This window comes from Octodon degus, unplaced genomic scaffold, assembly GCF_000260255.1.
Source record: "Octodon degus isolate 3935 unplaced genomic scaffold, OctDeg1.0 scaffold00053, whole genome shotgun sequence".
Taxonomy (NCBI): Eukaryota; Metazoa; Chordata; class Mammalia; order Rodentia; family Octodontidae; genus Octodon; species Octodon degus.
This window is the reverse complement of record NW_004524629.1, coordinates 5,129,305-5,155,873: the sequence shown is the minus strand read 5'-3', so window position 1 is coordinate 5,155,873 and position 26,569 is coordinate 5,129,305. Positions and strand designations below refer to the sequence as shown.

General features: G+C 34.0%; 1 protein-coding gene across 9 annotated transcripts in view; it reads right to left on the bottom strand.

Moving 5' to 3' along the window:
* The window catches only part of Wrn (Werner syndrome RecQ like helicase), a 154,083-nt gene that overhangs the window by 19,041 nt on the left and 108,473 nt on the right, over positions 1–26,569 (bottom strand). For 7 of the 9 annotated variants that reach the window (XM_023717576.1, XM_023717583.1, XM_023717582.1 and 4 more), the window contains 10 exons: positions 23,975–24,076; positions 21,747–21,839; positions 15,684–15,825; positions 10,831–11,001; positions 10,655–10,752; positions 9,964–10,036; positions 9,146–9,222; positions 5,995–6,070; positions 5,677–5,789; positions 3,442–3,556 (listed from right to left, as the gene is read on the bottom strand). In XM_023717576.1, the coding sequence (XP_023573344.1) occupies positions 3,442–3,556; positions 5,677–5,789; positions 5,995–6,070; positions 9,146–9,222; positions 9,964–10,036; positions 10,655–10,752; positions 10,831–11,001; positions 15,684–15,825; positions 21,747–21,839; positions 23,975–24,076 (1,060 nt within the window). Of the gene's footprint in view, positions 1–3,441; positions 3,557–4,865; positions 4,907–5,676; positions 5,790–5,994; positions 6,071–9,145; positions 9,223–9,963; positions 10,037–10,654; positions 10,753–10,830; positions 11,002–15,683; positions 15,826–21,746; positions 21,840–23,974; positions 24,077–26,569 lie in introns of those variants that run through there. The other 2 variants (XM_023717581.1, XM_023717584.1) reach the window with 2 other exon arrangements.

The following is a 26,569-nucleotide window of genomic DNA, read 5'->3' as shown; positions in this document are numbered from 1 at the left end:
TATTTAGGCTGGGGAGTTAGCTCAGTAGAATAAGCACTTGCCTGGCAAGCGCAGGGTCCTGAGTTCAATCCTCAGTACCATAAAAAAAAAAAAAGAGAACATTTTCATAATCATAAAACCTGAAGAAAAAAGTTAAAAGCAAATAGAAAACTTTTTTAAAATTAATCACACATAAAAGACAGATAAAAGCAGCATACAGCCAAGTTACACTGATAATACACTCTGTAACAAGCTAGTATAATAAAGAGCGCACTCTTTGATGAACAATACTGGCATCATTTTGATAAGGTTTATATATATTGTTGTGACCTACTATATTATGTATCATGTATGAGAGAGAATTTTTATAAGCTTTTCTTCGGGAAAGAAATTTATTTCTGTTTCCATATCCTGCCTTCTATGGAATGTTTTTATCCACAAATTTTGCTTAATTACATAGTGAGAAATATAAATGCACTGATTTTGATGCTTAATTTTAGAATTTGGAATATGTGGCCCAAGGCAATAGAATATGGTCTCCAAGGCTTTAGAATTTCATTTTGCATATGGAAGAATCTGTAGACCCATACTTGCTCATTAACACAAAAGAGAATTTCAACCAAATAACCCTATGTGTGAGGATTTGGTGTTCTGAGCATATAGGAGATATAAATAAAATAGGACCAAGTGTTTCACTGATCCATTCTTGTTTTTTGTTTTTAATTTTAACTATTTTATACAGGGTCTCACTACGCAGGTTGGACTTGTAGTGATTCCCGTTTTCAGGCTCCCCAGCACTGTGATTATAGGCGTGTGCCACTACGCCGGGACTCGTCTCTAGCTCAGCATGCCCCGCAAGCAGGGGTACTAGAGATCGAACCCAGTCCCTGTGCTTGCCTAAGCAGGAACTTAGATCGCTGAGCTATCTCACCAGCCCTCTAGTCTTGTTTTAAAGCCTTAAGATACCTGCACTTTACAGTTTTTAGATAGTGTGTATTAAGACAGAATGAGTTATTTGTGGAAGCCTAGCTTGCTACTAGACTGGTCCCCATACTGCGGCATCTAACATGGTCCAGACCCTGGTTTCTGTCCTTACTGTCTTTGTTTTTTTTGGCAGTACCAGGGATCAAACTTGGGACCTTGCACTGCCAGGCAGGTGCTTATGCTACTGAGCTACCTCCCTTGGCCCCTTCTCTTTTCAATTTTAAAGGTCTGGTATGTCTTTTTATAGAGCATTTGTGCTCTGGAGAATAGATGTACAGTATTGTTAAATGGGTTTTTATGTGTGTATGCAAATGTAAGCATATACATTGAAAACCAAAGTCATTAATCACAGTAAGGAACACAACTGGAAAGTTTCGCTTAGTTCATCCAGTATGCTCTGTCCTAAAGAAGCTGTGTGAATGCCAACTTTCCTGGAGGTTGTTTACCAAGCTTAGAATATAAGATGGGAAGTTCTGATGGTAGCCCTTTAGTAACAAAAAAAATGAAGGCATTGTCCTTGCCAGTTAAACCATACTATTCAAATCTACTTAGCCAAAAAGTCTTCTTATCTCAAAAATGCCCAGATATGCTTTGCCTACTCTATTTCTTATGCTTTTCCTACTTATTTCCATAATTAACCACTATGTTCACAAAGTCTTTTACCTGCATAGAATATGGTTTAATTAGCCTACTGCTTAGTAAAGTCACAGTCTTACCCTACCTTCTTGATATTACTTTGGATTATTTTGCTGAGTATCTTGAATATTCCTAAATGCTATCATTCCATATTTACAGATGATACTGGCATTTTGTTCCAGAAATCAAATCTTGTAAGTTTTTCAGTGTAACTCACAATGGAAGAAAAGACACTTAAATGGATACTTTTCATAAAATATACTTTGATAAAGTGATTTCAGCATATTTTTCCTAAAAGGCCATGTTAGGAGATTTTATACCCATGTTATAGTGTTACTTTCATATTTAAATTTTTATTTATTTATTTAAGATAAGGTCTCATTATTTTGCCTACTCATAGGCCCAAGTGATTTTCCTGGCTCCGCCCTCCAAGTAGCTGGGACTACTGGCACACATCACGATTTCCAGTGATTATTTCTAACTTTAGATTTGTATTAAATGATAGTTATTGGTTCGCTTCAAAATCTGAAATAAATACATTAAAATCTTAATGAAAGTAGTGAATAAAAAGACTGGCTTAATAAACACTAAAGGTTATTCATTTCTAAGTCATTTCAATTTGCAAAATATCACAATTTTCCATAATTACTAATCACAGATACAAACAGTCATTTTCTCTACTCACAAGGTTCAAAATGACTTTCTTATACCTGTTATTTGGGGCACTTAACTTTTAGCCTCCTACAGTTTCCTCTTTGGAGGGCAATTTGGGCAGGGCAATCTGTGCATTACTGAATAATACCATTAATTTATGAAAGAAGACATTACCATAAAGTGTCCAAAGAGAGGGACTTGTTCAATTATACTATAGGCATGTTAGTCTTTATCAAATCAAGACATTACAATTTTATTTCCAAAATACCAGTATGCAATATAAGAAATTTCTACAAGATATCTTAAGGTAAAATTGCCAAAATATACTCTACTTCAAAAAAGAAATGCTACATATAAAAAGTAGCATAGCTTTCTGTCCTGAGTTAGAGGGGTTTTCTAAAGCAGAATTTTCTGTTTTGCCTGCCTAAAGCTCAAAGGAAGTTCTTGGAAAAAGCAATCCTTTAATACTACCTTGAGTGTTATTAATTCTTCCAACTTTTTATAGGAACTCCATGTTTTTATCTTCCTAATGTTACCCATTGGATATGGGACAGAAAGTATTACTACACTGTGTAGGTGAGCAAATGGAGATCCAGAAGTTAGAAAAAAAATGATGGTCATGTTCACCAGGAAAAACACAGAACTGAAATCCTGATTCCCTGGTCAAGTCCCACAGTCTTTCCACAACCTCACCAGTCTCACCTTCTACCCAGTACGATCTGCATGTGGAGTTCAAGGAAAAACCCCAAAGGATGCTTGTAAAAATGGCATTGATATAAAACAAAATATAATAAAAGGTAAAAAGAAAACACTATGAAGACCAAAGAAAATAAAATGAAATATACTTAATAGGTAGTTAAGGAGTATACCAAATGATTAGAAAAACAGTGTAGCTGAGCTCCTTACCAAATGATACCAAGTATAATTTTGTAGCTGTGATTTGTAACTGTGATGTGGGAAAGTAAAATTTATAATTCATTAATTTAGAATACAGTATTTATTCAAATCTAGGAATAAAACCTTTCAACAAAATAGCTACTTTAGTATCATCTTTAAAAGAAGACAACTGACATGTTTTTACAACTGATTTACTGTAAAAACAAGGGCCTGCTCTTTGAGGGGTGTTTTGAGTTGGTTAAAAAAAAAATCAATATTCTTTAAGATTTCCTGTATACCATAGTATTTTACCTGAATATTACTTTCTTGGCAGAAATGCTTGATGACTTCTAACAGAGGGGTCAACATGGTGGCTTTGCCTTCAGAAACACCATCAATCTGTTTTACATTTTCAACTGTAGTTGGTCTATTATTAAAAAAAAAAAAAAAAAGCTAAGACACCACTAAAACAGTATCACATCAGAAACTCAGCTTCATATTCATACTTCATAAATGTATTTCTACAACCAAATATTGCATAATACAAGTAGTTACATCTTATAATTTCTTTCTTTGCTTTCCTCCCTTTGAAACATAAAAAAATAAGAAAGTACCTGCTGTAAATGATAAATAAGTCATTATCAGAAAGGAACAGCCAAATGCCTATTGTCCCACTATACTACTAGATTTATTATTTTCAGAGAAATGAAAAGGAAAGTGCAAGGGTTGGACAGATAGCTCAGCAGATTAAAACACCTGCTTAGGCAGATGCAGGGATGGGAGTCTGATCCCAGGCATGCCGTGCCAGCCCCAGCTCCAGGGTGTGCTGATACAGCAAATTGACACTGGAAATGGTGGCACGAGTGCTTGGAATACCAGCGCTTAGGAGACTGAAAACAGGAGGTTCAGTATGACCTAATCTGTGTGGTGAGACCCTGTAGATCCTGTACTAAATACATTTAAAAAAAAAAAAAAAAAAAGGAAAGTTATGAGACTGAGGACAATAAACATCCAAGAAACTAAGAAAATCTCATTCGCTATTTTTCCTAAAAATTGCTTGCCTGTAAAAGTAAATCTGCTAACTAGGCATGTAGCTCAGAAATTTCTACTGTGTCCACTATCTTAGAGTTTTAGAAAGAAGACATTGTATGGTCTATCAATTTAATGATTACTTCTTTTCCTTAAATATCTTCTCTTAATATTAAAGTGTAGTCATAGAATACAAAATTTGTTTTGTTTTTGTTTTTTTTGTGGAACTGGGGATCGAACTCAGGCCCTTGTACTTGCTAGGGAAGGGCTTATTCCACTGAGCCATCTCCCCGGTCCCCAAAATTTGTTTTTAAAAAAATAATTATTGTAAGATGTGAGCACTGTGTAATAGTATTAGAAAATCCTACATAAAAGTAACATTTTGAATGAAATTTACTAATAAAAATGATTTTCAAAAAGAAAGATAAAAATAAATATAATTAATAGACAAGAACCTACTTTTTGGAAATAATTTCTTCTAAATATTTACTGACCATGTAGTGTTTATTAGGCATTGTACTAGATTCTCTAAAAGACACACAAAGGAACTATATTTTTATTCACAGAATAAGATCTAGCAGATATAATGCATGTCTATCATCAATTACAAGGAAAAATAAAGAAGGCATTGCGCAAGTTTCACAGAACCATCTTAAGATGAACTGAAGAGTGGACAAGCCAGCAGGAGAATTCATGGAGGAAATAGTAATAAAGTTAGATCTTGAAGGATTTAGGAGTGTTGAAGAATCTAGAAAACAATTACATGCCAGAAGCAACACTGTTAATAAATATACAAAAGTTGAAAGGAGCAGGGGCTTTTCAATAAATGGTAAATAATCCAGGTAAGATAAACCACTGCAAATTCTACGGCGTAAGCAGATGAGGTTTAAGTCCATAAACAGAGATACTTGGAATTCGGTGTAAAGAAAACAGTGGGAAACCATTTAAGCATAAGTTTAATGTGATAAAGGAAGATTAATTCAGAATTGATCTATCAGATGAAAGACAGAACAAAACTGAGGAGTACCCAATTAAACATATTTTGCAGTCGGTCAAGGGTAAATGGTATGAAATAAGTAATACAATACCACTAAGAAGAGAAGAAAAGGCATAAACAGATACACACATAGAATATTTGAAAAAACTGAGAGGAGGAAGGGGGTATACATGCTAGGAATGTGATAACAGATTTTAAATATGCGTGTGAGAACATGATAATACAACTAAAAACTGAGGAACTTTAGCAAGTTTTAGTGGTTAGATGAAATGCATGTTTAGAGAATGAGTAGATAATGACATTGATTTTATATATAATTTGATTGTTGAAAACATGATTTCACCTATGCAGAAATATGAGACTAAAGCTTGGCAAAGAGATCTGCAAAGCAGCGTGGGAGAACTGGGAGTCAACTCACACATGTAATAAAGCCATGGCCATATTATTAAGTAATGACATATTTTACAAATCTATTATGTTAAAGGAAAGCAAACCAAAATATATACAAAGAGAGCGGTTACCTCATTTTGGCCATATCCACCAATATCTTATTTGTTGCCAGAATAGCTGGAGGAACATCCATTTTATTGGCATGCCTCTGCCTAGCTTCTACTAATTTGACATACAATTCAGTCTGAACAAAAAATAAGGAACAACTGAGCATTATTTTAATGTACTTAGAAAAACTGAGCCTTTAGACTTTCAGATATTACATTTTCTATCAAGAGGAAAATACACTGTGTTTTATCTCAGTTTCGTAGCTGAAGAATAATGTTTTAAAATACTACAAAATTTTAGGTAGGCAAAGAATACTAACTACCCTCAAACACAAGCCTTACCTGGGTCTTCTGCTCCTGGGCTGACATAACAGGTTCTGAGGAGTCATAAGTGTTTTCTGGTAACTGCATCATGATACTAAAATATTTAAGGAAATAAATAATGAAACTTTGTCTTTTTCTAGTTATTTTTTTAATTTCAACTCCAAATGAGAATATTTTCCCTAGAATAACATTTATTCTTCACAATATCAGTAAGGAAACTGGTTCCCTAAAATGGCAACAGCACAGACTTTTAAATCCTTTGGATCAAATATTTACTGTAATAGTAAAGTTAAAACTGCAATGAATCCTTCAGAATACTGGCATGTTTAAGGAAAACGTCTGTCTCTTCCTCCTCAACCAAATGCTACAAAAGAAAATAATCCTTATTCAGTAAATAACATTTTTTACCAAAAGAGATGATTTCTCCTATGAAACTACTAATTTTTGGTTAGTGAGGAACATTAGTAAAAAATAAAATTATTCAAAAATTTCTTTGAAATCACTCAAGTAAATATTAAAAGGAGGAAGTAGTTTTGCTCTGGACTCTTCAAAAAAGGGAGAATATAACCAATTAACAAATATAGTAAAAATTAAAAGGTATTGGGTAGCAAAGAAGATATTCTACAAAAGGCATTGCTCACCAGTAAATTAATTGTAAATATAAAGTTATAAAAATGGAACTATATAAGTCTATATGAAAGATACCAAATTTCAATACATTTCTGCTTCTTGAAGATAAAGGAAAGAACTCAGAAGAGAAAAAATGTTTGTAGATCCACATGGTGGCACACGCTTGTAATCTCAGCTACTTGGGGGCCTGAGGCAAGAGGATTGCAAACCGAAGTCAGCCTGGGCAACTCTATGAGACCCTGTCTCAAAAACGTTTTTAAAAATCTCAATGAAAGGTGGAAGGCTCGAGAAGTAGCTCAATGGCAGAATGCTTTGCCTGCAATCTGTGAGGCCTGGTTTTAAACTCAAGGACAAGGAAAAAAAAAAAATGAAAGAAAAGAAACAAAAAGCATTTATAATTTCACAAATTCTGAAACTGTGGTGTAAAATAAAATTTCATTTTCACAATTATCAAATCCTGTCACTAACATATAGAATTTAGCCTGAAGAAAATAAAGCTCCAGTTCAAAGAGTTACTAATATCAAGTTAATCAAGAAAATAATGGCAGGCCATTGGTGACATACCCTTGTCATCTCAGCACTCAGGAGGCTGAGAAAGGAGAATCACTTAAAGCTCAAGGCCAGCCTGAGCTACACAGTGAATTTCAGGCCAGCCTGAACTACACAGGGAGACCCTGTCTCAAACCACTTCTCATGAAAACAAAAGAAAAAATTTACTTTTAATTAAATGCTGACCTTTATCTTAGTTTTCATAAAAGTTTTATACTAGTATGCTATTAGCAAAATAGTCTTTACACTATTTCACAAAAATTCCCCAGACTTAAGTTTTACCACTTCCTATTTGGGTAAACTTTGAGTTGCTCTATCATATCATTCCTTCTTTCATTTTTGGTTTTCCTCGGCTTGAAAAAGTTCCCCTCACAGTACCTGACAATCATCAACTTAAGCTTCAAGTATCCTTCTTTTGGGAGGTCATACCTACTCTTGTACTGTTTCCATAATATTATAATTTGAATTGTAATTTTAGATTCCCTGTCCTGTACAATCAATCATTTTAAGGGCCAGTGACTCTTCTGAATAGTCTTCACTTAATCCCAATGCCTAAAATGGTACCTGGCACTAAAAAAAGCAGTCTATTAAAGACATAGTAAAAGTTTAAAGGAAGACATACTTCAGGATAATAAATGGATATAATGTTTTGCACAATCCTCAAATATTTTGTTTACATAAAGCCATATTAATCCCATATATCCAAACAGGAAGAAATTATTTAAGGTGGGAAACCGGTATCATGGTAAATATTTTGTCAGATCCAAACTAGTATTATATAAGTGAGCAAAGCATTAAAAATGGACACCATTCCGAAAGCTCATTTACTTTGACATAATGAGAATATAAACACAGACCATTAACGTATAATGGAGGCCCTGACATGTTTTCCAAATTTTGTAAAATTCTAAAATTCTATACTTTTTCTACACTTTTTAGTCACCAAGCAAAATAGTAAGCTTAATCATACAATAACTATACAGCCTTGATCTTCTATTAGTTTTTGTATTTATGATTTTATGTTACTTAATATTTGGTTTGAAAAGGGGTGGGAATGTATATTTCATACAGATTGGTGAAGATACCTCTCTGAAAGCCAGGTCTCCATTATGTGCTCTTGAACAAGACAGTTAACTTTTTAACCCTGGTATCTACAATTGTTGAATTCAGATTAATAATATAGCCACTCAACGGCTGTTATACAAATTAAATGACATATGAAATCCTTAGCATTTAACATAGAATCTGACAAAGTACCATGCCAAGACATACATTAATAATATATGTCTGTTTTCATAATTGTAGTATTAGATACAATTTAACTTTTTTAAAATTAATTTTCTTGAGAAACAGCAATCAGTTTCAAAACAGGTTAGTAGGACAGTTCTAATAATTAATATATTGTATATTGTTGTCTTCGTAGTGGTTATTCATAGTACAAAATACAGACATGATATCCTGTTCAAACACTATTAGTACAAATCTTTCTTCTCATTGAATTAAGCGAAAGTAGCTGTATATCTATCCTAACTACTTTGTATGTACAGAATATATATATCAGGTTAATCAAAATGGTCTTTCACTTATATTCCACTCTTTAGTTTTGTCAGAGATGGGTATTCCATTGTCATTTAAATGTTGTAGGTGTGTGAATTCAGCAAAATAATCCAATACAGTCCAGTAGTCCACAATAGTAGTGGGTTATCAGTAGGACTGGCAATGTCAGAAGTTGTTGACTTGAGCCTTTTACAGCTCAGCATATTAATATGGCTTTACTTTTTATACCTCGTTTTTATACTTTTTTTGCTGAATGGTTAAGACCAAGATAAAGCAGGACCTATATAACAAGAAATATAAGTTTTGAGATACACTTTAAAACATTGTTTTACTAATGAAATAGGCCAAATCTGACATTTGCTTCTCTTTAGAAAATAAAGGAAAGTAGCACTAATAACATAAGCATAGATAATAAAAACTTAGAACTCAGTACCTTTTCTTAAGAATGTTAACTCCAAAAGACAGTTTATCATGTGCTTTATAAGAATACATCTTCTCCAAGGTAGACTGCTTTTAAAAATACAAAGCTCCATTAAAAAATGAGAAGTCTAAAAAAAATTTAAGTATTAAGAAAAATGATACAAATCTCAGTTACAATTTTTCTACAAACTAACCAGATCATCAAATAAATCAACTGAAAATGAGCTCTTAAGCATCACTATTAAGATCATATGCAGATAAAAATACATCTCAATGTCCCCTTCTTCCCAAAACCATAAACACAGATGACCAAAAGAATGCTCTAGACTGAGCAAGGCTCATTATAAAAGTGAGTTAGTTACATTCTGCTAGCTTAATAAAGCAGAAAAACTGAACAGAAAATTTAATTTACCTTATTTGTCCATCTTCTGCATTCTAACTAGCTTTGGGTAGGGACTCAATCCATTCTGTACGATCCCAACAGAATAAGACAGCATGCACGCAAACACACATATACCATGTGGCTTCAGTGAGCATATTTAGGACTAAATCCTATTTTTCTGTCAGCTACGAGTATCATAATGCATAAACACTCCAAATCAAATGAATTACAAAGAAGGCATAAATGAATCACAGTAAGTTACTTTCTCAAATGCTATCAATTTTTCTATTAGCTCTAGAAATTATGTAAAACATTTTATCCTGTTCATATCACTTCTTTTTCTAATTTATGATTTATTATATATGCTACTATTCCCTTGAATTGGAAAGGATTTAAAATACACCATTTTAAAACAAGAGTTGCATCATGAAGAATGAAATAACACAAACCTTCTCTGCAGTTAATTCAATTGGTATTTGATTAGAGGAATGGTGTTCAATGCCCAAAGATACTGTATGAGAACTGAAAAATAGAAAAATTAAATCATTCTGGTGTTAAAATACAATTATTCAATTTGTACATCATACCCCCCATTCTAAGGAGGTAGATGAGACTATTTTACCCTTTTAGAACTGACAATTTTAAAAACTGATTTCTTTTTCCAGAAAAGGAAGAAGTTTAAAAGAAAAAAACAATTACAAATGATCACTAACATGTAAGGCATTAAAAAAAAATAGCCAATACCATATTCCCTGCCCACCTCCCACAATAAGAAACTCAGTACACGAGGTCTTCAGCCTTCAGTCAATAAAGTATTCTGTGATATCTTTGTGTGTGTGTGTGTGTGTGTGTGTGTGTGTGTGTGTGTGTGTGGAACCAGGGATTGAACTCAGGCCGCCCTTGCACTTGCCACAGAAGTGTTTATTCCACTGGGCCATCTCCCCGGCCCCTATTCTGTGATTTCACAGAACACTTTTCTACTAAACCGACTAAAAGAAATATGTAAAAACAAGCAGGCAACTGATTTTATTTATGTGGTGTCTATAAAATACCTGAATCTATAAAATACCTGAATCATTTACACAACAACCAAGAAAAAAGTCCAAAAATGGGAAGAAAAAAAGAAACTGATAAATGAACCTTGGCAGGAGAAACTTCTTTGGATGCATTTCTTCATTAACTTCAAGTATAAGTCTCTGAGGAGATTCTGTTGTGGCTTTAACAAGCCAATTCCTACCCTATGAAAAGTAAGAAAAATCTTAATACACAGTGAGAAAAATGACGGCAAACATAGATTTTTTTAAAATCCTGTTTACCTTCACTGTAAGGGTGCACATTTTTATAAATTTGCTGCTACCAGGAACATCTACTAAAAATCCTTCAGTCATGAGGTGATGGGAAAATGCCTTCCACCAACTCTCTGTTTGATCCTTGCCAGCACCAAAAAGGTTGTGTTTCCGATATTTATCTGGAAGACGTTGAGAATTCTGAAATTAGAAATAAATTGGTATCTAAAAACACTTATTAAATTAAAAAGGCTTAGTGTAACACAAACCCATCTACTGATGCTTTAGATTTAACAATAATTTCAGCTTTGAAATCTCTCTCTATAACATATATATATATATATACACACATATATATAATATTATTTTATAATAATGTAACTTGAACTCATACCGCCTCCTGCATCAGCTTCCCAACTGGTAGAATTAAAAGAGGCATGTTCTACCATTCTCAGTTGTAAAAACTTAGAAAAAATTTATACCCATTCCACTTGTTCTGAACACTCAAATCAAATAATAATGTTATATCCTTTTTGTTTTAAATGACAGAAAATCTGACATACAACTCAAATTGCTTTTCCCGATATATAGGTTTAGACATGTGACTAGAATATTTCATCCTTGCTATTTAGATCTTTTATTAATATACATTACTATTAAAAAAAAAAAAAACTAGGACAAAGCCTGGCTCAGTAATTAGTCAAGAAGTGAAACCTTAACTAAACCTAAATTTCTTTCATTTTTCCAGTAATCTTTTATTTATTTATTTATTTATTCATTCATTCATTTATTTGGTACAGGGTCTCACTATGCAGTTCCAACTCATAGTGATCCTCCTGCCTCGGCCTCCTCAAACAATGAGATTACTGCTGTGCACCACCATGCCCAGTTTTGGTGGCAGCTCAGCTCTCCTGGGGTTCCAGGGCTTGGCATAGCACATGGTACTGGAATAGAACCCAGGTCCTTGCACTTGCCATGCAGGTGCTTAGACAGCCATGCTACTGGGGAGCGCCCTAAACCTACATTTCTTAACCTAACATTATCTAGTCAATTTTCCCTGGAACTTGTGCTTGTGGTCCTATGTGCTGCTAAGAGCTTACTTACCTTTTGTGACAGGAACAGGAGATTATACTGCTTGCAAACTAGTAACACCAAGATACCAAACTTGCTAAATTACCACTTACTAGCTCTCTAAAATTATAACTTTTCACTTCCTCAGCAGAGAAAACCTGAAAGCAAATATGCACATTTACTAATAACAAAGAATGATACTTTCTAATTAGTAGGGAATGATGTTCTTTTACTTTTATGATCAATATTCATTGTGAACACTGTGTACTATATGAATAAATTAACATTGTCTTGTTTCCATGGTAAATATTATATAAAGAATATAGCTGACAGAGAGAAAATTTGCTGCTTTTCCAATTAATTTCCTTAAGTCACAACTGCTTTTTGTAGTAACTTTTTTCAGTGAATGACACTTTCTTCCACTTCCCTCCATCTCTAAATGTCCAATTTAAAATCTACTATGTCCCCAACAAAATAAAAAGCAAAAGTGATATTTTCACAAGGACTTTTCTAATTCCTCTATAAATGCTGTGTGTTCAGAACTTCAATAATGCTTCAATTCTATTCATATGTCCTTTATCTCTTTCTGTATTACATTATATGTTTTTTTCTTCCAAACACCTTCTATATTAGATAAGTCTCATTTAATTTAACTCTGGATCACCAACAAAATACAACAATATAATGCCTTACACAAAAATAGATGCTTAATAACTAGTGGAAAAACTTCTAAACTTCAACTCAATATACATCAACATTTGACTCTATCCAATGAAGGTCCCTGCTACAAAGTCTATACATCCTGCTAAACTGTACATAGTACCACCCTGCAGTACTTTTCTCCAGCCTGAATACGGGTGCAATCCCTTACTTAATGTTCATTTAACTGGTTGGAAATGTTTCTATTAAAAAGGACTATAGATTATGCTATCATAAAAAACTAACCAAATAGTTAAAAGACAAAAATAAGGTGGGCAGTCTGTGGAATATAATTTAAAAGCCAGACTTTTCAGACAAAATTAAAAAGAAAGTGATAAAACTTCTATATAAAAAAAGCTACAACTCAATTAGATTTAAATTTCTAAGTTTTAAGGTATAAAACAAGCCCATAGCATCTGTCAAATATTCTTTTCCCCCCTCTTTTTCAGTTCCTACAAGTGAAAGAAGACACAGCTGCCTCTTTACAGCTTTAGAAAGTCACTTTGAGCAACTCATTCTATATGTAAAATAAATCAAAGGATAAAGTAACAATAATTATCTCTAGAAATTTATTTCAATCAGATGAAATAGCTTGTTCAGAAAATTAAATGGAATGCCTTCTCCTCTTAGATTTTTTGAAAAATAAAGAGGGGGATTAAAATTACCAAGACTTCCAATAGCTTTTTCTAGGTACAAAAATCTTTTATCAAAAATGTTATCTAGGCTGAGCATGCTGATGTAGCCTATAATTCCAGCTACTTAATAAACTGACACAGGACAATGAAGTTCAAGGCCAGACTGGGCAACTTAGTGTGATCCTCCACCAAAAGATAAAGTTAAAATTAATTAATTGAATAAAAATTTTAATTAAAGTGTTATATGATACCATGGCTGTGCTAAGGCTTAGCACTTTGCTAAATGTGATAAGAAAAGTCATTACACTTAATTCTAGTATGCAAATTAATACTTGTGTTTCTATTTTCTAATTTATAAAGTTAAGGCCATTGCCATATTCACACAAGGTGTTTAAAGGTGTTTTACATGGTGAGCTAATTACACTTAAAATGAAACTCTTTAGGTAACAGCTTTACTGTTCAATAACTATGCATGTGCTTTGAAATAAAATTTTAAACTCCACTCACAAGCTGATGAATAAACTATATAATTTTCTACTATTTTTCTAAATATGAGTAGAATCATGTATTATTGAACATACATATTATTTATATATTATTTCTTTTTTCAAAAACTCTAATAGTTCACAAATTAAAGATATTTTAGGAATCAAAAATAGTTACAAAGATACTGATTTGTCTTAAATTAGATAAGGGGAACATTTGCTAATTCTCAAAGGAATTACAATCATAATTTTTAAAACAATATCCCAACAGATACCATGATCACTAAAGGGAGAGGGGATAGGTTTCATTTTCACTGCAGTTAATATCTACAAATTTTCACTAAGTGGTACTTTAAAAAAGTTTTGCACTTTTACCTACCAAAGGTAGTATAAAATTTCATAAAGGATAAACTTCTTAATTTAAGGACTCCCAGAAGACTGAGTATAAAAAGTCTGACTTGGCTTTCAAATAATAGGTGAAATCTGATCCCTCTTGTGACCAGTTCAAGTTTTTCTAGGAGCCCACTTATACTTATTTGTTGATATTGGATATGGCCAGATTATATCAAATTAAAACAAGAATAACTTTTATAAAGTATACATTCAACTGGGATACACAGGTTTTAAGGGTACCAAAGAAGAAAGTTTTACAAATTTCAACTATACTTAAGCTGTGCCCTGTAATCTAAGTTCTTTTTTATAATACATAATAACATTTATAGTAGAGAAGACCAAAAAAAAGTAAAACTAGAATTGGAGATACAGCTTAGGGTGAAGGCCCTAAATTCAATCCTCAATACGAAAAAAACAAAAACAAAAACAAAAACACATTAACTGAAAAGAGCTAATACGTTTTCAACACTGAAAATATTTCTCAACTAGGGGCTGGGGAGATAGCTCATGGAATAAGTGGTTGCCTGGGAAGCACAAGGTCCTGAGTTTGATCCCTAACACTGGAAAGAAAGAAAGAAAGAAAGAAAGAAAGAAAGAAAGAGAGAGAGAGAGAGAGAGAGAGAGAGAGAGAGAGAGAGAGAGACAGAGACAGAGACAGAGACAGAGACAGAGACAGACAGAGACAGAGACAGACAGGAAGGCAGGCAGACAGACGGAAAGAGAGAGAAGGAAATATTTATCAGCTAATTTAATGTTGTTTTCTAAACAAAATATTCAAAAATATATTAACATGAGCATTTCAGAATTTAACAAATAACTGTTGACCTAAATGGATTTTAAAATTCTACATATAAAATAATAATCTTAAATTATTTAAAAAATATTAACATACATATTTACAAAGTACTTTCACTTCTTCTGGTTTGTTTAGTAACAATTAGGTGAATCAGGTAGCTTCGTTTTACATAATTCTAAATCAATAATAAATTCATATACACAAAGACTCAAACCCTCTTCAAGTGTTTCATATTTGTTTCTATAATTTTTTTACCATAATACTAGCACATTAATCTCTCCAAAAAAGGCAATTAAATTAACTATTCACTAGTAGAGAAAAAATAAAATTTTCTTAAAATTTTAAATAGTTCTAGTAAAAACTAGAAAGAAAAAAGTCCTGTCAATGGTGTTATTGAACTTAACCACTTACAAAATAATTCTTGAAACGAATGTTTTCCTTGAACAGTTTAGTTTCCTAAGCGCCAAAAGATATAATTTTATTCTAATAGTCCCTTGATACAATGAAAGCTAACTTTCCTTAATTATCCTAAGAAAAACTAGTCTAAGGATTTACCCAAATGTAATGTGCTAAGTCAATATAACATTTCCAGGCTGAGATTCAGAGGTTGGTTGGAACACCAAAACAGCAGGAGATGTGATACACACAAGTTCTGTCAAAATAAATGAAAGGCATGCTTAAGTAGAACTTAATATGACCCTGAGTTTCCAATAACTCATCCATAGACAGAGCTATAATTCTAACACTGAAGAAAGTATAGGAGGAGTAAGAAAAGCCATGAAGGTCATTCAGAGTTATACTTACAGATCCTCGGAGAAACAAAATAGGAATCCCAATTCCAAACTTTCCCTGAAAGATATCCACAGCAGATAACAGAAGGAAAGCTTGTGGACCAAAATCTTGTGATGTATCGTCTGAATCATTAATAGAATAGCAATGAGTCACTCTACAAGAGATAACATATTAAGAAAGCATAGACAAGGTATGTACCTCTAGAAATTAAAAGATTTAGTGTAACAATTATCTCAAAAGTGCCAAATGCTCAATTATCTACCAGGTGCCAATTGTTTCAGAAGCTACAAAGTTCATTACAGCCAAAAGTATATCAAACATCTAAAACATGAAAAAAAAAAAAAACCTGTCATTAGAGAATGTTATGTGTTTATAGTTGTTGAGTGCATCCTCTAATCTGTTCCACTGATCCTCAGGTCTATCTCCACGCCAGTACCATGCTGATTTTATCACAGTAGCTTTTTTTAAAAATTCATTTTAATAAGAAAAAAGATAAAATAGCAATGAAGCAGTTTCAAAACAAGTTAGTTGGGCAGTTACAATAATTAATACATTACGTATTATTGTCTTTGTAGTAGTTATTTACCATAGTAGCTTTACAGTAGAATTTCAGGTCAGAGATTATGATACCTCCTGCCTTTCCTTTGTTTCCCAGGATTGCTTTTGATATTCTGGGTCTCTTCTGCTTCCAGATGAATTTGGAGCAAGTTTTCTCTAACTCTGTGAGATATACTAATGGCATTTTAATCGAGATTGCATTGAATCTGTGTAACAATTTTGGGAGTATGGCCATTTTCACAATATTGGTTCTTCCTATCCAGGAGCATGGAATATCTTTTCACTTTCACAAATCCTCTTCAATTTCTTTTCTCAGAGTATCATAATTTTCACTGTACAAGGCTTTTACTTCCTTTGTGATACTGATTTCTAAGTATTTCATTTTTTTGGGTATTATTGTAAAAAGCATAGGTTCCCTAATTTCTCTCTCAGTGTGTTCATTGTTTGTGTATTTAGTAGAATTCTAAGTTGATAAATATTCTCTTCAAATAGGAAACCTTATAGCTACCAACTGCCCATTAAGTATTATTTTACCAGTCTTAACATATATTATTGCAATTATCATTGTATGTTTTTATTGTTTTAATATCCACCTTGATTTTTAAGTTATATTAGTGTTTCATTTTTAATTATCATATGTATGAGACTCATTTTAGCTGCTGAATCAACCATATTCTAGGCAGAGAATGTGGTAAGCTGGATAACAACTCATTCAAAATGTTATGAAATAAAAGTTGTCACAAGTCTAATACAGGAGTTAGAAAACCTCTTTCATAATGGGCCAGACAGTATATACTTTAGTTTTTGTGGATCACAATAGGCTTTGTAGGTAACTATTTAGTTCAAGCAGTGACAATAAAAAGGCATAGCTGTGTTCCAAGAAAACTGAAATCTGGCCCCCAGTTTGTAACCCCTGCTCTAATGCATAGTCAATATTCATAAACTCTCCCTGTGCATTTAAGTGCAGGCTCTCATTCAGTTTCCTACTCAGGGTGTTGCAAATACATTCTAGGTGCGCCTAAAGGTTAATGACTCGAGACCTTAGGACTCTAGACAGAACAACTTTGACCCTTAGTCCAGTATGCGATACAAATAATTATCACTTGCCATGTGAGTTGTGAACTAAAAAATTGCTCTAGTTGTTTGATAGAGCTCTATACACCATGTATCTCATAATAAAATTTGTTAATAGGTTGATCAAATTATCTATAACCTACTAATTTTCTCACTGCTTAACTTATTTTAACTCTCCTACCATGATAGAGATTGTTAATTTCTTCCAGTTCATGTCAGTTTGTACTGGTTTTCGTTTTGCTTTGTTTTAGTGCATAAAACAATTATGTCTTATTGGTACAAAACCATTTACCATTACATAGAAACAGCTCCATCCCTAATAACATTCCTTTCGTATTATAGTAATACAGCTAGTACACCACATATACAGCTAAGCCAAGTAGATATGTCATTTGTTTTATTTTTTATAAATGTACAGTTAAATTCATTGCATTTTTGTGAAGTTCTACAAATCTTAACACATGCAAAGGCTCAAATGCATAGATACACCTAACCTTCACCAAAACCAGGACACAAAGATCAGCAGCAAAATACAACCTCACCATGACCTGGAATTCAGGCACCTGGAAAACAACAACTTGGTAAAGAAAAAACAAACAAACAAACAAAAAAGTAGTTCTTTGGGAATTGCAAAGGAACTGACAGGAAAACTGGGACATGACAGAGAAGTTTCAAAAACTGCACACAATGCAGAGAAAAGGACAAAGCAACCTGGAAAGTTGACCTTGCTCCCAGGGAAGGGAACCTGTCTCTGCTAATACAATCAAGCACAAAGAGGATCAACAGTTCCAGGAAGAAACGATGGGTACAGCCAGTAGCACTAGCTCCAAGAAAAGCCCATGGTCACTGTACAGCGCAAAACCAGCATGGAGTTTTATTCTAAAAGTGAACTACTTCTGCATAGCAGGCTTGAGTTGCGGAAGAGATCCAGAACAGTGCCCACTACATATGTGTTTAATCAGGAGCCCTTTTAGAAGGTAGTTAATCATTTTAAGGCAGCAATAGAAGAACTACAGAATAATTGCAATTTTGAGTTTCTGGTGTTATCCTACAAAAGGCTGGGCAGAAAACAGTCCCAAGAGATAGTCACAGGGCAGGAACAAGCTAGATATAAACTCTCTGAGAAATTAAAGCTCAGGCAAGAAAAGGATGGGGTCTGGCTATCCAACTTGACAAGCCACACCAGTGGTACTGGAGGGGGCTGGGTTTGAAAGTGCTGGCACTAAGTCCAACTGACTGCTTGACCTTTCTACCATGTTACCAACATCCAACACAGAGTTCAGTAATCTGTGTGCTTTCCCCACTTACCAACACAATCAGGAACACACTGTGGCACAGCCTGAGGTGCATAGACAGAAGGAATTCAAGGAGAGTGAGGTACCTCACAAACCCACAGACATAAAATGAGGTGGAGAAAGCCATGATTTGGGGCACACAGAGGGACACAGAACCAGAAGCTACTACAATGAATATAGTCCAGTAGTAAAGGTTTATTTCTTAAGGTGGAAGTTTAATGACTGATTTGATAGCTATCTTCTTTCACAATGTGCTTAATATTTTGGATTTTCTTCCCAATATCCTACACATTTTGTGTTTATTCATACATTTCAAACTATTTTCTGATTTACTCTGAGATTTCCTTTTAGAGTTACTGCTTATTTATACGGGTGTTATTTAATTTCCAATGGTTTGGAGACTTTCCTCTTGTCTTATTTTACTATATTTTATTTTTTGGTACAAGGTCTCACTATTGCTACAACTGTTGTTGCATAGGTCCTGCCTTACCTTGGTCTTAACCATCCAGCAGAAAAGTATAAAAACGAAGTACAAGAAGTAAAGCCCATGCTGTTATGTTGAGCTGTAGGGGACTCAGGTCAACAATTTCTGACACTGTCAGTGAAGCGGAAGACCCAATACTATTATGGACTACTGAACTCTTATAGAATATTTTGCAGAGTTAACACACCTATAATATTCAAATAATGGAACTAAACAAGAAAAGGGGATACAGATGAATGTCCATTTTGTATCTGTGTATTCAAAATGGTTAGGATAGATATATAGTTACATTCTCTTAATGAATAGAGGAATTTGTTCTAATAGTGTTTATAAATATCATGTCCGCATCTTGCATAGCAATTAACCACTAGGAAGAATGTATGCAATGTGTTGATTATTGAAACTGTCCTACGAATTTGGTTTGGAACTGTCTCATTGCTATATTTCTCAATAAAATTATGAAAAAAATAAAGAAATAAAGTCTCACTATGCAGTTCAGATTCACAGTTATCCTCCTGTCTCAGTCCCCTTCCCCCCAGCACTAGGATTACAGGCGTGTTCCACCGCCACCCAGTTTTGAGGTCAGCATGGTGTGCCAGGGGTTTCAAGGCCAGCACAGTATGCAGTACTAAAGTTCTAACTTGGGACTTTGTGCTTGTCAGGCAGGTGCTTAGACTGTTGGGCTATCACCCCAGCACCTCCTCTTGTCTTCTTTTAATTGCTTTCTAGTTTAATCACATTGTATTAAAAAAAAAAAAAAAACTTTACCCAAATAAAATACTTTTAAATTTTCAAGGCTTGTTTTATAGTTTAGAGAAAGATTTGTGTTTCACAAATGTTCTATATGCCTTGAAAAGTATATGTATTCTGCGGCCATTGTATGGATTCTTCTATAAATATTAATAAGATCCAATTCTTTGAACAGTCTTTTTTACTTCCTCTTTTTACCATTTTTTTGCTTATCAGTTACACTGGTTACTAAGAAAAGGTGCTGAGGCTAGGGAGATAGCTCAGTGGCGTAAGTGCTGGCAAGCACAAGGACCACAGTTTGATCTTGTACCACATGCCATGCCAGCCTCAGAACCCTGGGCATGCCATGCCACCCAGAAACCGGGTGGCGCACCCTTATAATCCCAGCCCTAGGGAGGCTGAGAGAGGAGAATTACTAGAGTCTGAACTGTGTAGCATGACCCTGCATCAAAAACTAAATTATAAAAAAGAGAAGGTGCTAAAGCCATCAAGTACAATTGTGGACTTTTCCATTTATCCTTGCAGTTAAAATAAGTTATTTTGTTTAGTGTATATAAAAATTAAGACTATATCTTTTTGGGCAAGCATGATAGCTCAGTGGACTAAGCACCTGCTTAGGCAAGCTCAAGCACAGGGGTCAGGGTTTGATCCCTGGCACTACATGCTGCACCAGCCCCACCCCCGGACACACTGAACCAGAGACAGAGTCCTGGCATGGTGGCACACACCTGTTATCTCAGTGCTAGGGAGGATGAAAACAGGAGGATCACTACAAGTCAGAGCTGTCTAATGAGACCCTGAACAAAATACATAAATTTTTTTAAGAAGACTATCTTTTTTATTGTGATGGTTAAATTTATGTACCACCTTGGTTAGGCAACAGTATTCAGTTGTTTGGTAAGTGCTGCAGCAAAATATTTTATAAATGAAATTAATATTTGCAATCATCTTACTTGACATAAAGAATAGCCTCAGTAATGTGAGTAAATATCATCTAATCAGTTGAAAGCCTTAAAAGCAAAACCTGAGGTTAGCTAGAGATGGAATTGAGCCTTAAGACTATGACAAAAACTCCTGCCTGAGTTTAAAGGATACTGGCCTACCCCACAAAATTTAAGATTATCAACTTCCACAACTGTCTAAGCCAATTCCTCAAAATCAATTCTATCAAACAACTCCTCCTTCTCCCTCTGCACAAAGACACACAGACATACGCAGAAGCACATTCACACAATCGCTAGTCCTGTTTTGTTAGACATCCCTGACAGATAAAGTGCTGAATTGGCTTGTTTACATGATGCAATGTCCTTTTTATCCCTGGTAACGTTTTTTTGCTCTCTTTTGCCAACATTAAAACAGCAATTAGTGTTCTCATAAGATATTATTCCTTTTTCAAACTATGTAATTATACTTGCAGTGGATTTTTGTGGGTTTTTTTGTTTTTTTGGTGGCACCAGGGATTGAACTCAGGCCCTTGCGCTTGCCAGGGAAGCGCTTATTCCACTGAGCCATCTCCCCAACCCAGATTTATTCATCTCCCTCTTTTGTGTGTGTGTGTGGAACTGGGGATTGAACTCAGGTCCTTGCGCTTGCCAAGGAAGCACTTATTCCACTGAGCCATTTCCCTGACCCCTGCAGTGGATTTCTTATGGACAGTGTATAAGATACAGTCACATTTAAAAACCAATTTTTGTAACTTATGGGCCATTTATAGCTAATGTAACTATATCTTTGCATTGAGGTCCACTATTTTGTTACCTATTGTAAAAAATAAAATTAATTGTTCACCTTTTAAATTTTTATAGAATTCATTATTTTGTTTAAAAGATCTTTCAATAAAATTTCAATTAAACATATCTGAAAAAAAAGAAAAGTAAAAGACTTTTAGAATGTCCATCAGAAAGAAATCTTTACCTGGACCTGCAATTATCACAGCATTTTTCAGTTCCCATAATCTCCAAGGAGGTTTTTCGTAGTTTTTTGTCTTCAAAATGAGACAAGATGATCCTATTCAAGAAAATTTTAAAGAACAAATATATGCATATGCTAAATTCATTGCTAAAAACGAGGTGAAATCATCATTAGCGATTTACCTGGTATTCAATGCAGTATTTGAGTTCAGTTTATTGGGCACAAGAAAAGCTGCCTTACCACTTAACAGTTTATACTGAGTATCTCGGGCATTGCTTCGGCACATGTCATTTGAACCAGTTGACTCTTGTTTACGTAAGGTACACCTGTAAATGTTTGTTTTGTATCGACTGCTTTCTATATTTTTAATTTAGAATGTTGAATTTGCCTTTGCTGTGTGTCTAGTGAAATCTAATAAGTAGCTCTGATTATTTTCTTTTACTAAACTGTGCTTATTTTATTTGTGAAAGACAACCTACAGTTTTGTACTATAACCTATAAAAACTTTTTCTGGAGAAGATATACTGGGAATTGAATTTATAACCTCACACTTGCTGGTCAGGCGCTGTGCTGAATTATATACCTCTGGCCCTTATAAAAATTCTTACCATAAGTACTTTAGATATAATTTTAATACTTCTCCAGAACCTAGTGGTATTCTTTTAAAATACAGAATGGACATGTGTGGGACACCAATACAGAATAGGAAAGAAATGTCAAAAAATCTGCAAAAGAAAAAACTGGAAAAAAGGGAGAAATGTTAGTCTAAAACAGTAAAGAAGAAATGAAACTAAAAAATCTCAATCATTGTCAATGATTATAATAAATTCTATGGGGGTTAGAGACAGAATGGGACAACATTTAACAAGTTACCCCATAGTGAAAAAGTAAGAAAAAAATGTCACTATAAAATATCTATGCTCCTTCTATACCAAATAATATAGAACTCATTTGCTGTTTATTCCAAAGAGGGTTTAAAAAATCATTTACAATTTAGACTAGCTCTAACAGACCAAGTAACTGAAAAATGCCAACCAGGACATCCATCATTAACGTCTTCACCATAACATTCAGTGGGTAGACATTTTATTTAAATTATACCACCCACAGAAAAAAAGGGAAAGGGGCCTGGCCTTAGCTCAGTTGTTTAAGTGGCTGCTTCCACAAAGCTGTCAGCCTCAGGTTGCTGTAGTTCGATCCCCACAACACTCCAGCCAGCCAAACCAACCCTCAGGGCATTTAGAGCAAAAAAAAAAAAAAAAAAAAAACTTATTCCACTTTAACCACTAAGAAGAATATATGCAGTGTATTATTTGTTGAAACTGTACTTCCGATTTGATTTGAAACTGTCTCATTGCTGTTTATCAATAAAACTTTGAAAAAAAAAAAAAGAAAAAAGAAAAAAAGGGAAAGCCAACACAATAATGTAAAGTGTGTTGTTCAAAGAAAGGCAATAAAGCAAAAAGAACTCAAAACTGACATAGTACTGTTCAGACTGTAATGTTGTGTTGTATACTGAATGTTTTAAGGTACATCATACATAGTAAATTAATGTAAATAAAATATAAATTTTATAAAATTGTCATTTTTATATTTCCTATTATCTTACAAAAATTAACAAAAATGCACTTCCTGGTCATCCAGTATTTAAATAATTGGACTGTTTAAAAAATTCAGGACACTGGCCAACCAAATAGCTCAGTGGATTAAAGCACCTGCAAGCAGGCACAGGGGCTGTGGGTTCGATCCCCCAGCCTGCTTTGCCAGCCCCACCCCCAGGGCACACTGAGCCTGCAATTGAGACTGGGCTTGATGGCATGCACCTGTAATCTCAGCTCTTGGGAAGCTGTAAACAGGCGGATCACTACGAGTTTGATTTAGTAGTGAGCCTTGAACGCCCTGTAGACCCTTTCCTAAAAATAAATATATAAATAAATAAAAATTCAGGACATATGTAATATAATATTCATTCAAAATATTTATGACTAATAACAAGACTTTTCTCTTTTTTTATGTATTTGGTACAGGGTCTCACTACATAGATCAGACTCGTAGTAATCTTGTTTTCAGCCTCCCAAGTGCTAGGATTAGAGACACGTGCCACCACCCCCTGTCTCAGCTGTGGTCTCAGCACATCCCAGAAACAGGGGTTGTCACCGCATGCTGGGGATTACACAAGATTTTTTTCTTAGACTCATGCTATTAATTGATATAAAATGTAAAATACATACTGCCGCCTACATCTGCTGGAACGAAGATATTTTTCCATTTTTGCCACCATCTTTAATTTGTAGGATCGAAAGTTTTTATTATGTATCTCCATAAAGTGGTGCCTGTCAATTAAAAAATCACAATTATTTAAAACTGTTAGCAATTTTACTAATTTTTAGGTAATTAGCTTTTTCAAAATGTACACTTCTAACATTTGTCTTACACCCAGAAAGTTCTCTTGTACTGCTGTGCTTCCCCAAGACACATTCTTTCTGCTTGCTCGCAATTCTGTTATAGAGAAATTATGAGCTTTCACCAGGAAAAGCTTATTATTTAAAATATTTATTTTCCATGAGAACTTCTATAAAGAGCCCTTCCCCACCCTCATCACAGTCCAGGAAGTTTGCATTTGTAATCCTATTTCTAGTTTTCTATAAAGAAATTCTGTGAATATCAAATATTAGATGATGAAGATCTTCCAAATACTTTTTGCATACCTTTCTAAGGATAAATAAAAAACTGAGCAGAACTGTTTTTCAGATATTGCAAAAGTAAAAAAATGAGTTACTTAAAAGATCTAAGTGATAACTGATCATAATCTAAAGGATCTAGCCAACTTTCTTCTGGCTGACCAAAATAATCCCTGTACATTTCTCAGGGCACTCTAGGAATTCTGAATGATCTGTTACTCAGAAACACTCTTGCAATTGAATGCTCTTCCCTGTAACCCCCCCACCCCATTTTCTTACAACTGTTGAATCTACATCCTAGGTTTACCATCTAGTTCATCTCACTCTTCCTGACTCAAGGGCAAATATGAGTTTGTTTGGTTTTGGCTTTATTTACTGTGTGTTCTTGCTTAGTTCACCTCCTCCTGAGATAGTATTAACAAGGAAAAAAATACATTCCCAGAACTAGATGATCTCATATATTTGGTTTAAGTGACCTCATTTAAATAACTTCATCAATATTCACATCACTTTTGAGAAAATAAAAAAGAAAACTTCTAAAAATAATAACATTAATAGAATGATCATTTTGCAAATTTGTCTTTCTTAAAAAGATCACCACATCTATAGGCTTGACTGTTTAAGAAAACAGAACTGTGAGCACTGAGATTTTGCCTGTGGTGTAGCTTTTGCAATAAGAAATGTAAAACTATATAATGAGGACTTGGAGTGTAGCTTAGTGGTAGGGCAACTGACTAGCACTGCAGAGGCCCTAGATTCAATTCCAAGCACCATAAAATAAATAGAAGTAAAATTATGTAATAGTTACATGATGGTTGAACAAATTGTGTCACTGAACTTATGAAAGACTCTATTACTTTTGTCAATTAGTAAGCCTTTCAGTTGAGAGTTAGTAACTTCACTTATTTTTATACTTTATTTTTCTAGAAAAAGTTTATCACCAGGATGACACAAATCCATCTTAAAAACTCAATTTTTTATCCTGATTACCCTATAACTTTATTTCCTTTAGGACTGATATAAAAATAACTTGTCTGTATCAAAATTTCAAGAAGTTGGCCCACCACACCCTAAGATTCAATAGCAAATGATTCAACCAACCTCAAGTAAAAAAAAAAGTTAGGCTTACAATAGTTTCATCTGCATTGAACATGTACTTTTTTCTTTCTTTTTTTTTTTTTTTTTTTTTTTTTTTTTGTATTTTTAGGGAAGGGTCTACAGGGTATTCAGGGTCTTACTACTAGACCGGACTCTCAGTTATCCACCTGTTTACAGCCTCCTAAGAGCTGTGATTTCAGGCACACGCCACCACGCCCAGTTTCAATTGCTGTCTCAGAGCGCCCTGGAGGTGGGGCCAGCATGGCAGGCCTGGGGATTAAACCACTGCCCCTGCACCTGCTTGCAAGCTCTTGAATCCCCTGAGCTATCTGGCCGGCCCACACTTTTTTTCTTGTTATTCCCTAAACATTAAAGTAAAACAACTCCTTACATATCATTTACTTTATAATAGGTATTAAAATAATTTAAATATCATATAGAAAGAGTATGCTGTGTTATAAAAGGGTTTATATTTGGAATTTGGCATCTCAAGAAGTCCTAGAAGGAATACCCTGCAGATATAACATATATAATGATTATATGGATTTTTACAGCACCATATGTGATTACTAATCATAATTACTTCTTGTTAAATCTTAATGAAAACAGTATGTTCAGATACTCAGGAAACATCAATATCTGTATCAATCTTTTTAATGTTAATGTCACTTAGTATGTTCAGATAATCAGGAAACAGTTAATAATGAATCTGAAAAGTCACAATATAAAACTCAAGCTGTTAATATCTTCAGCAAATAGTGAAATACACAAATAAAATAAGAACTAGTAGGAATCAACTTACATTTGATATATCCCAGATTTAATATATCATGCACAGTTGTGTTGTATCCCAATTGTTTTCAATTAATTCATAAAAAGATTGATACAATAATAACAATAAGCTTGTCTTCTGGATGGTTAACAACCTAAGTTTGCAGACCAAAATTAGAGAAAAAGGGCTGCAAGGAAAGCCAACATTTTGACCTTAGTCTTCTCAGGTCAATTAAGACTCAGGACATATGAGAACCTGTACTGTAACGTCATGTA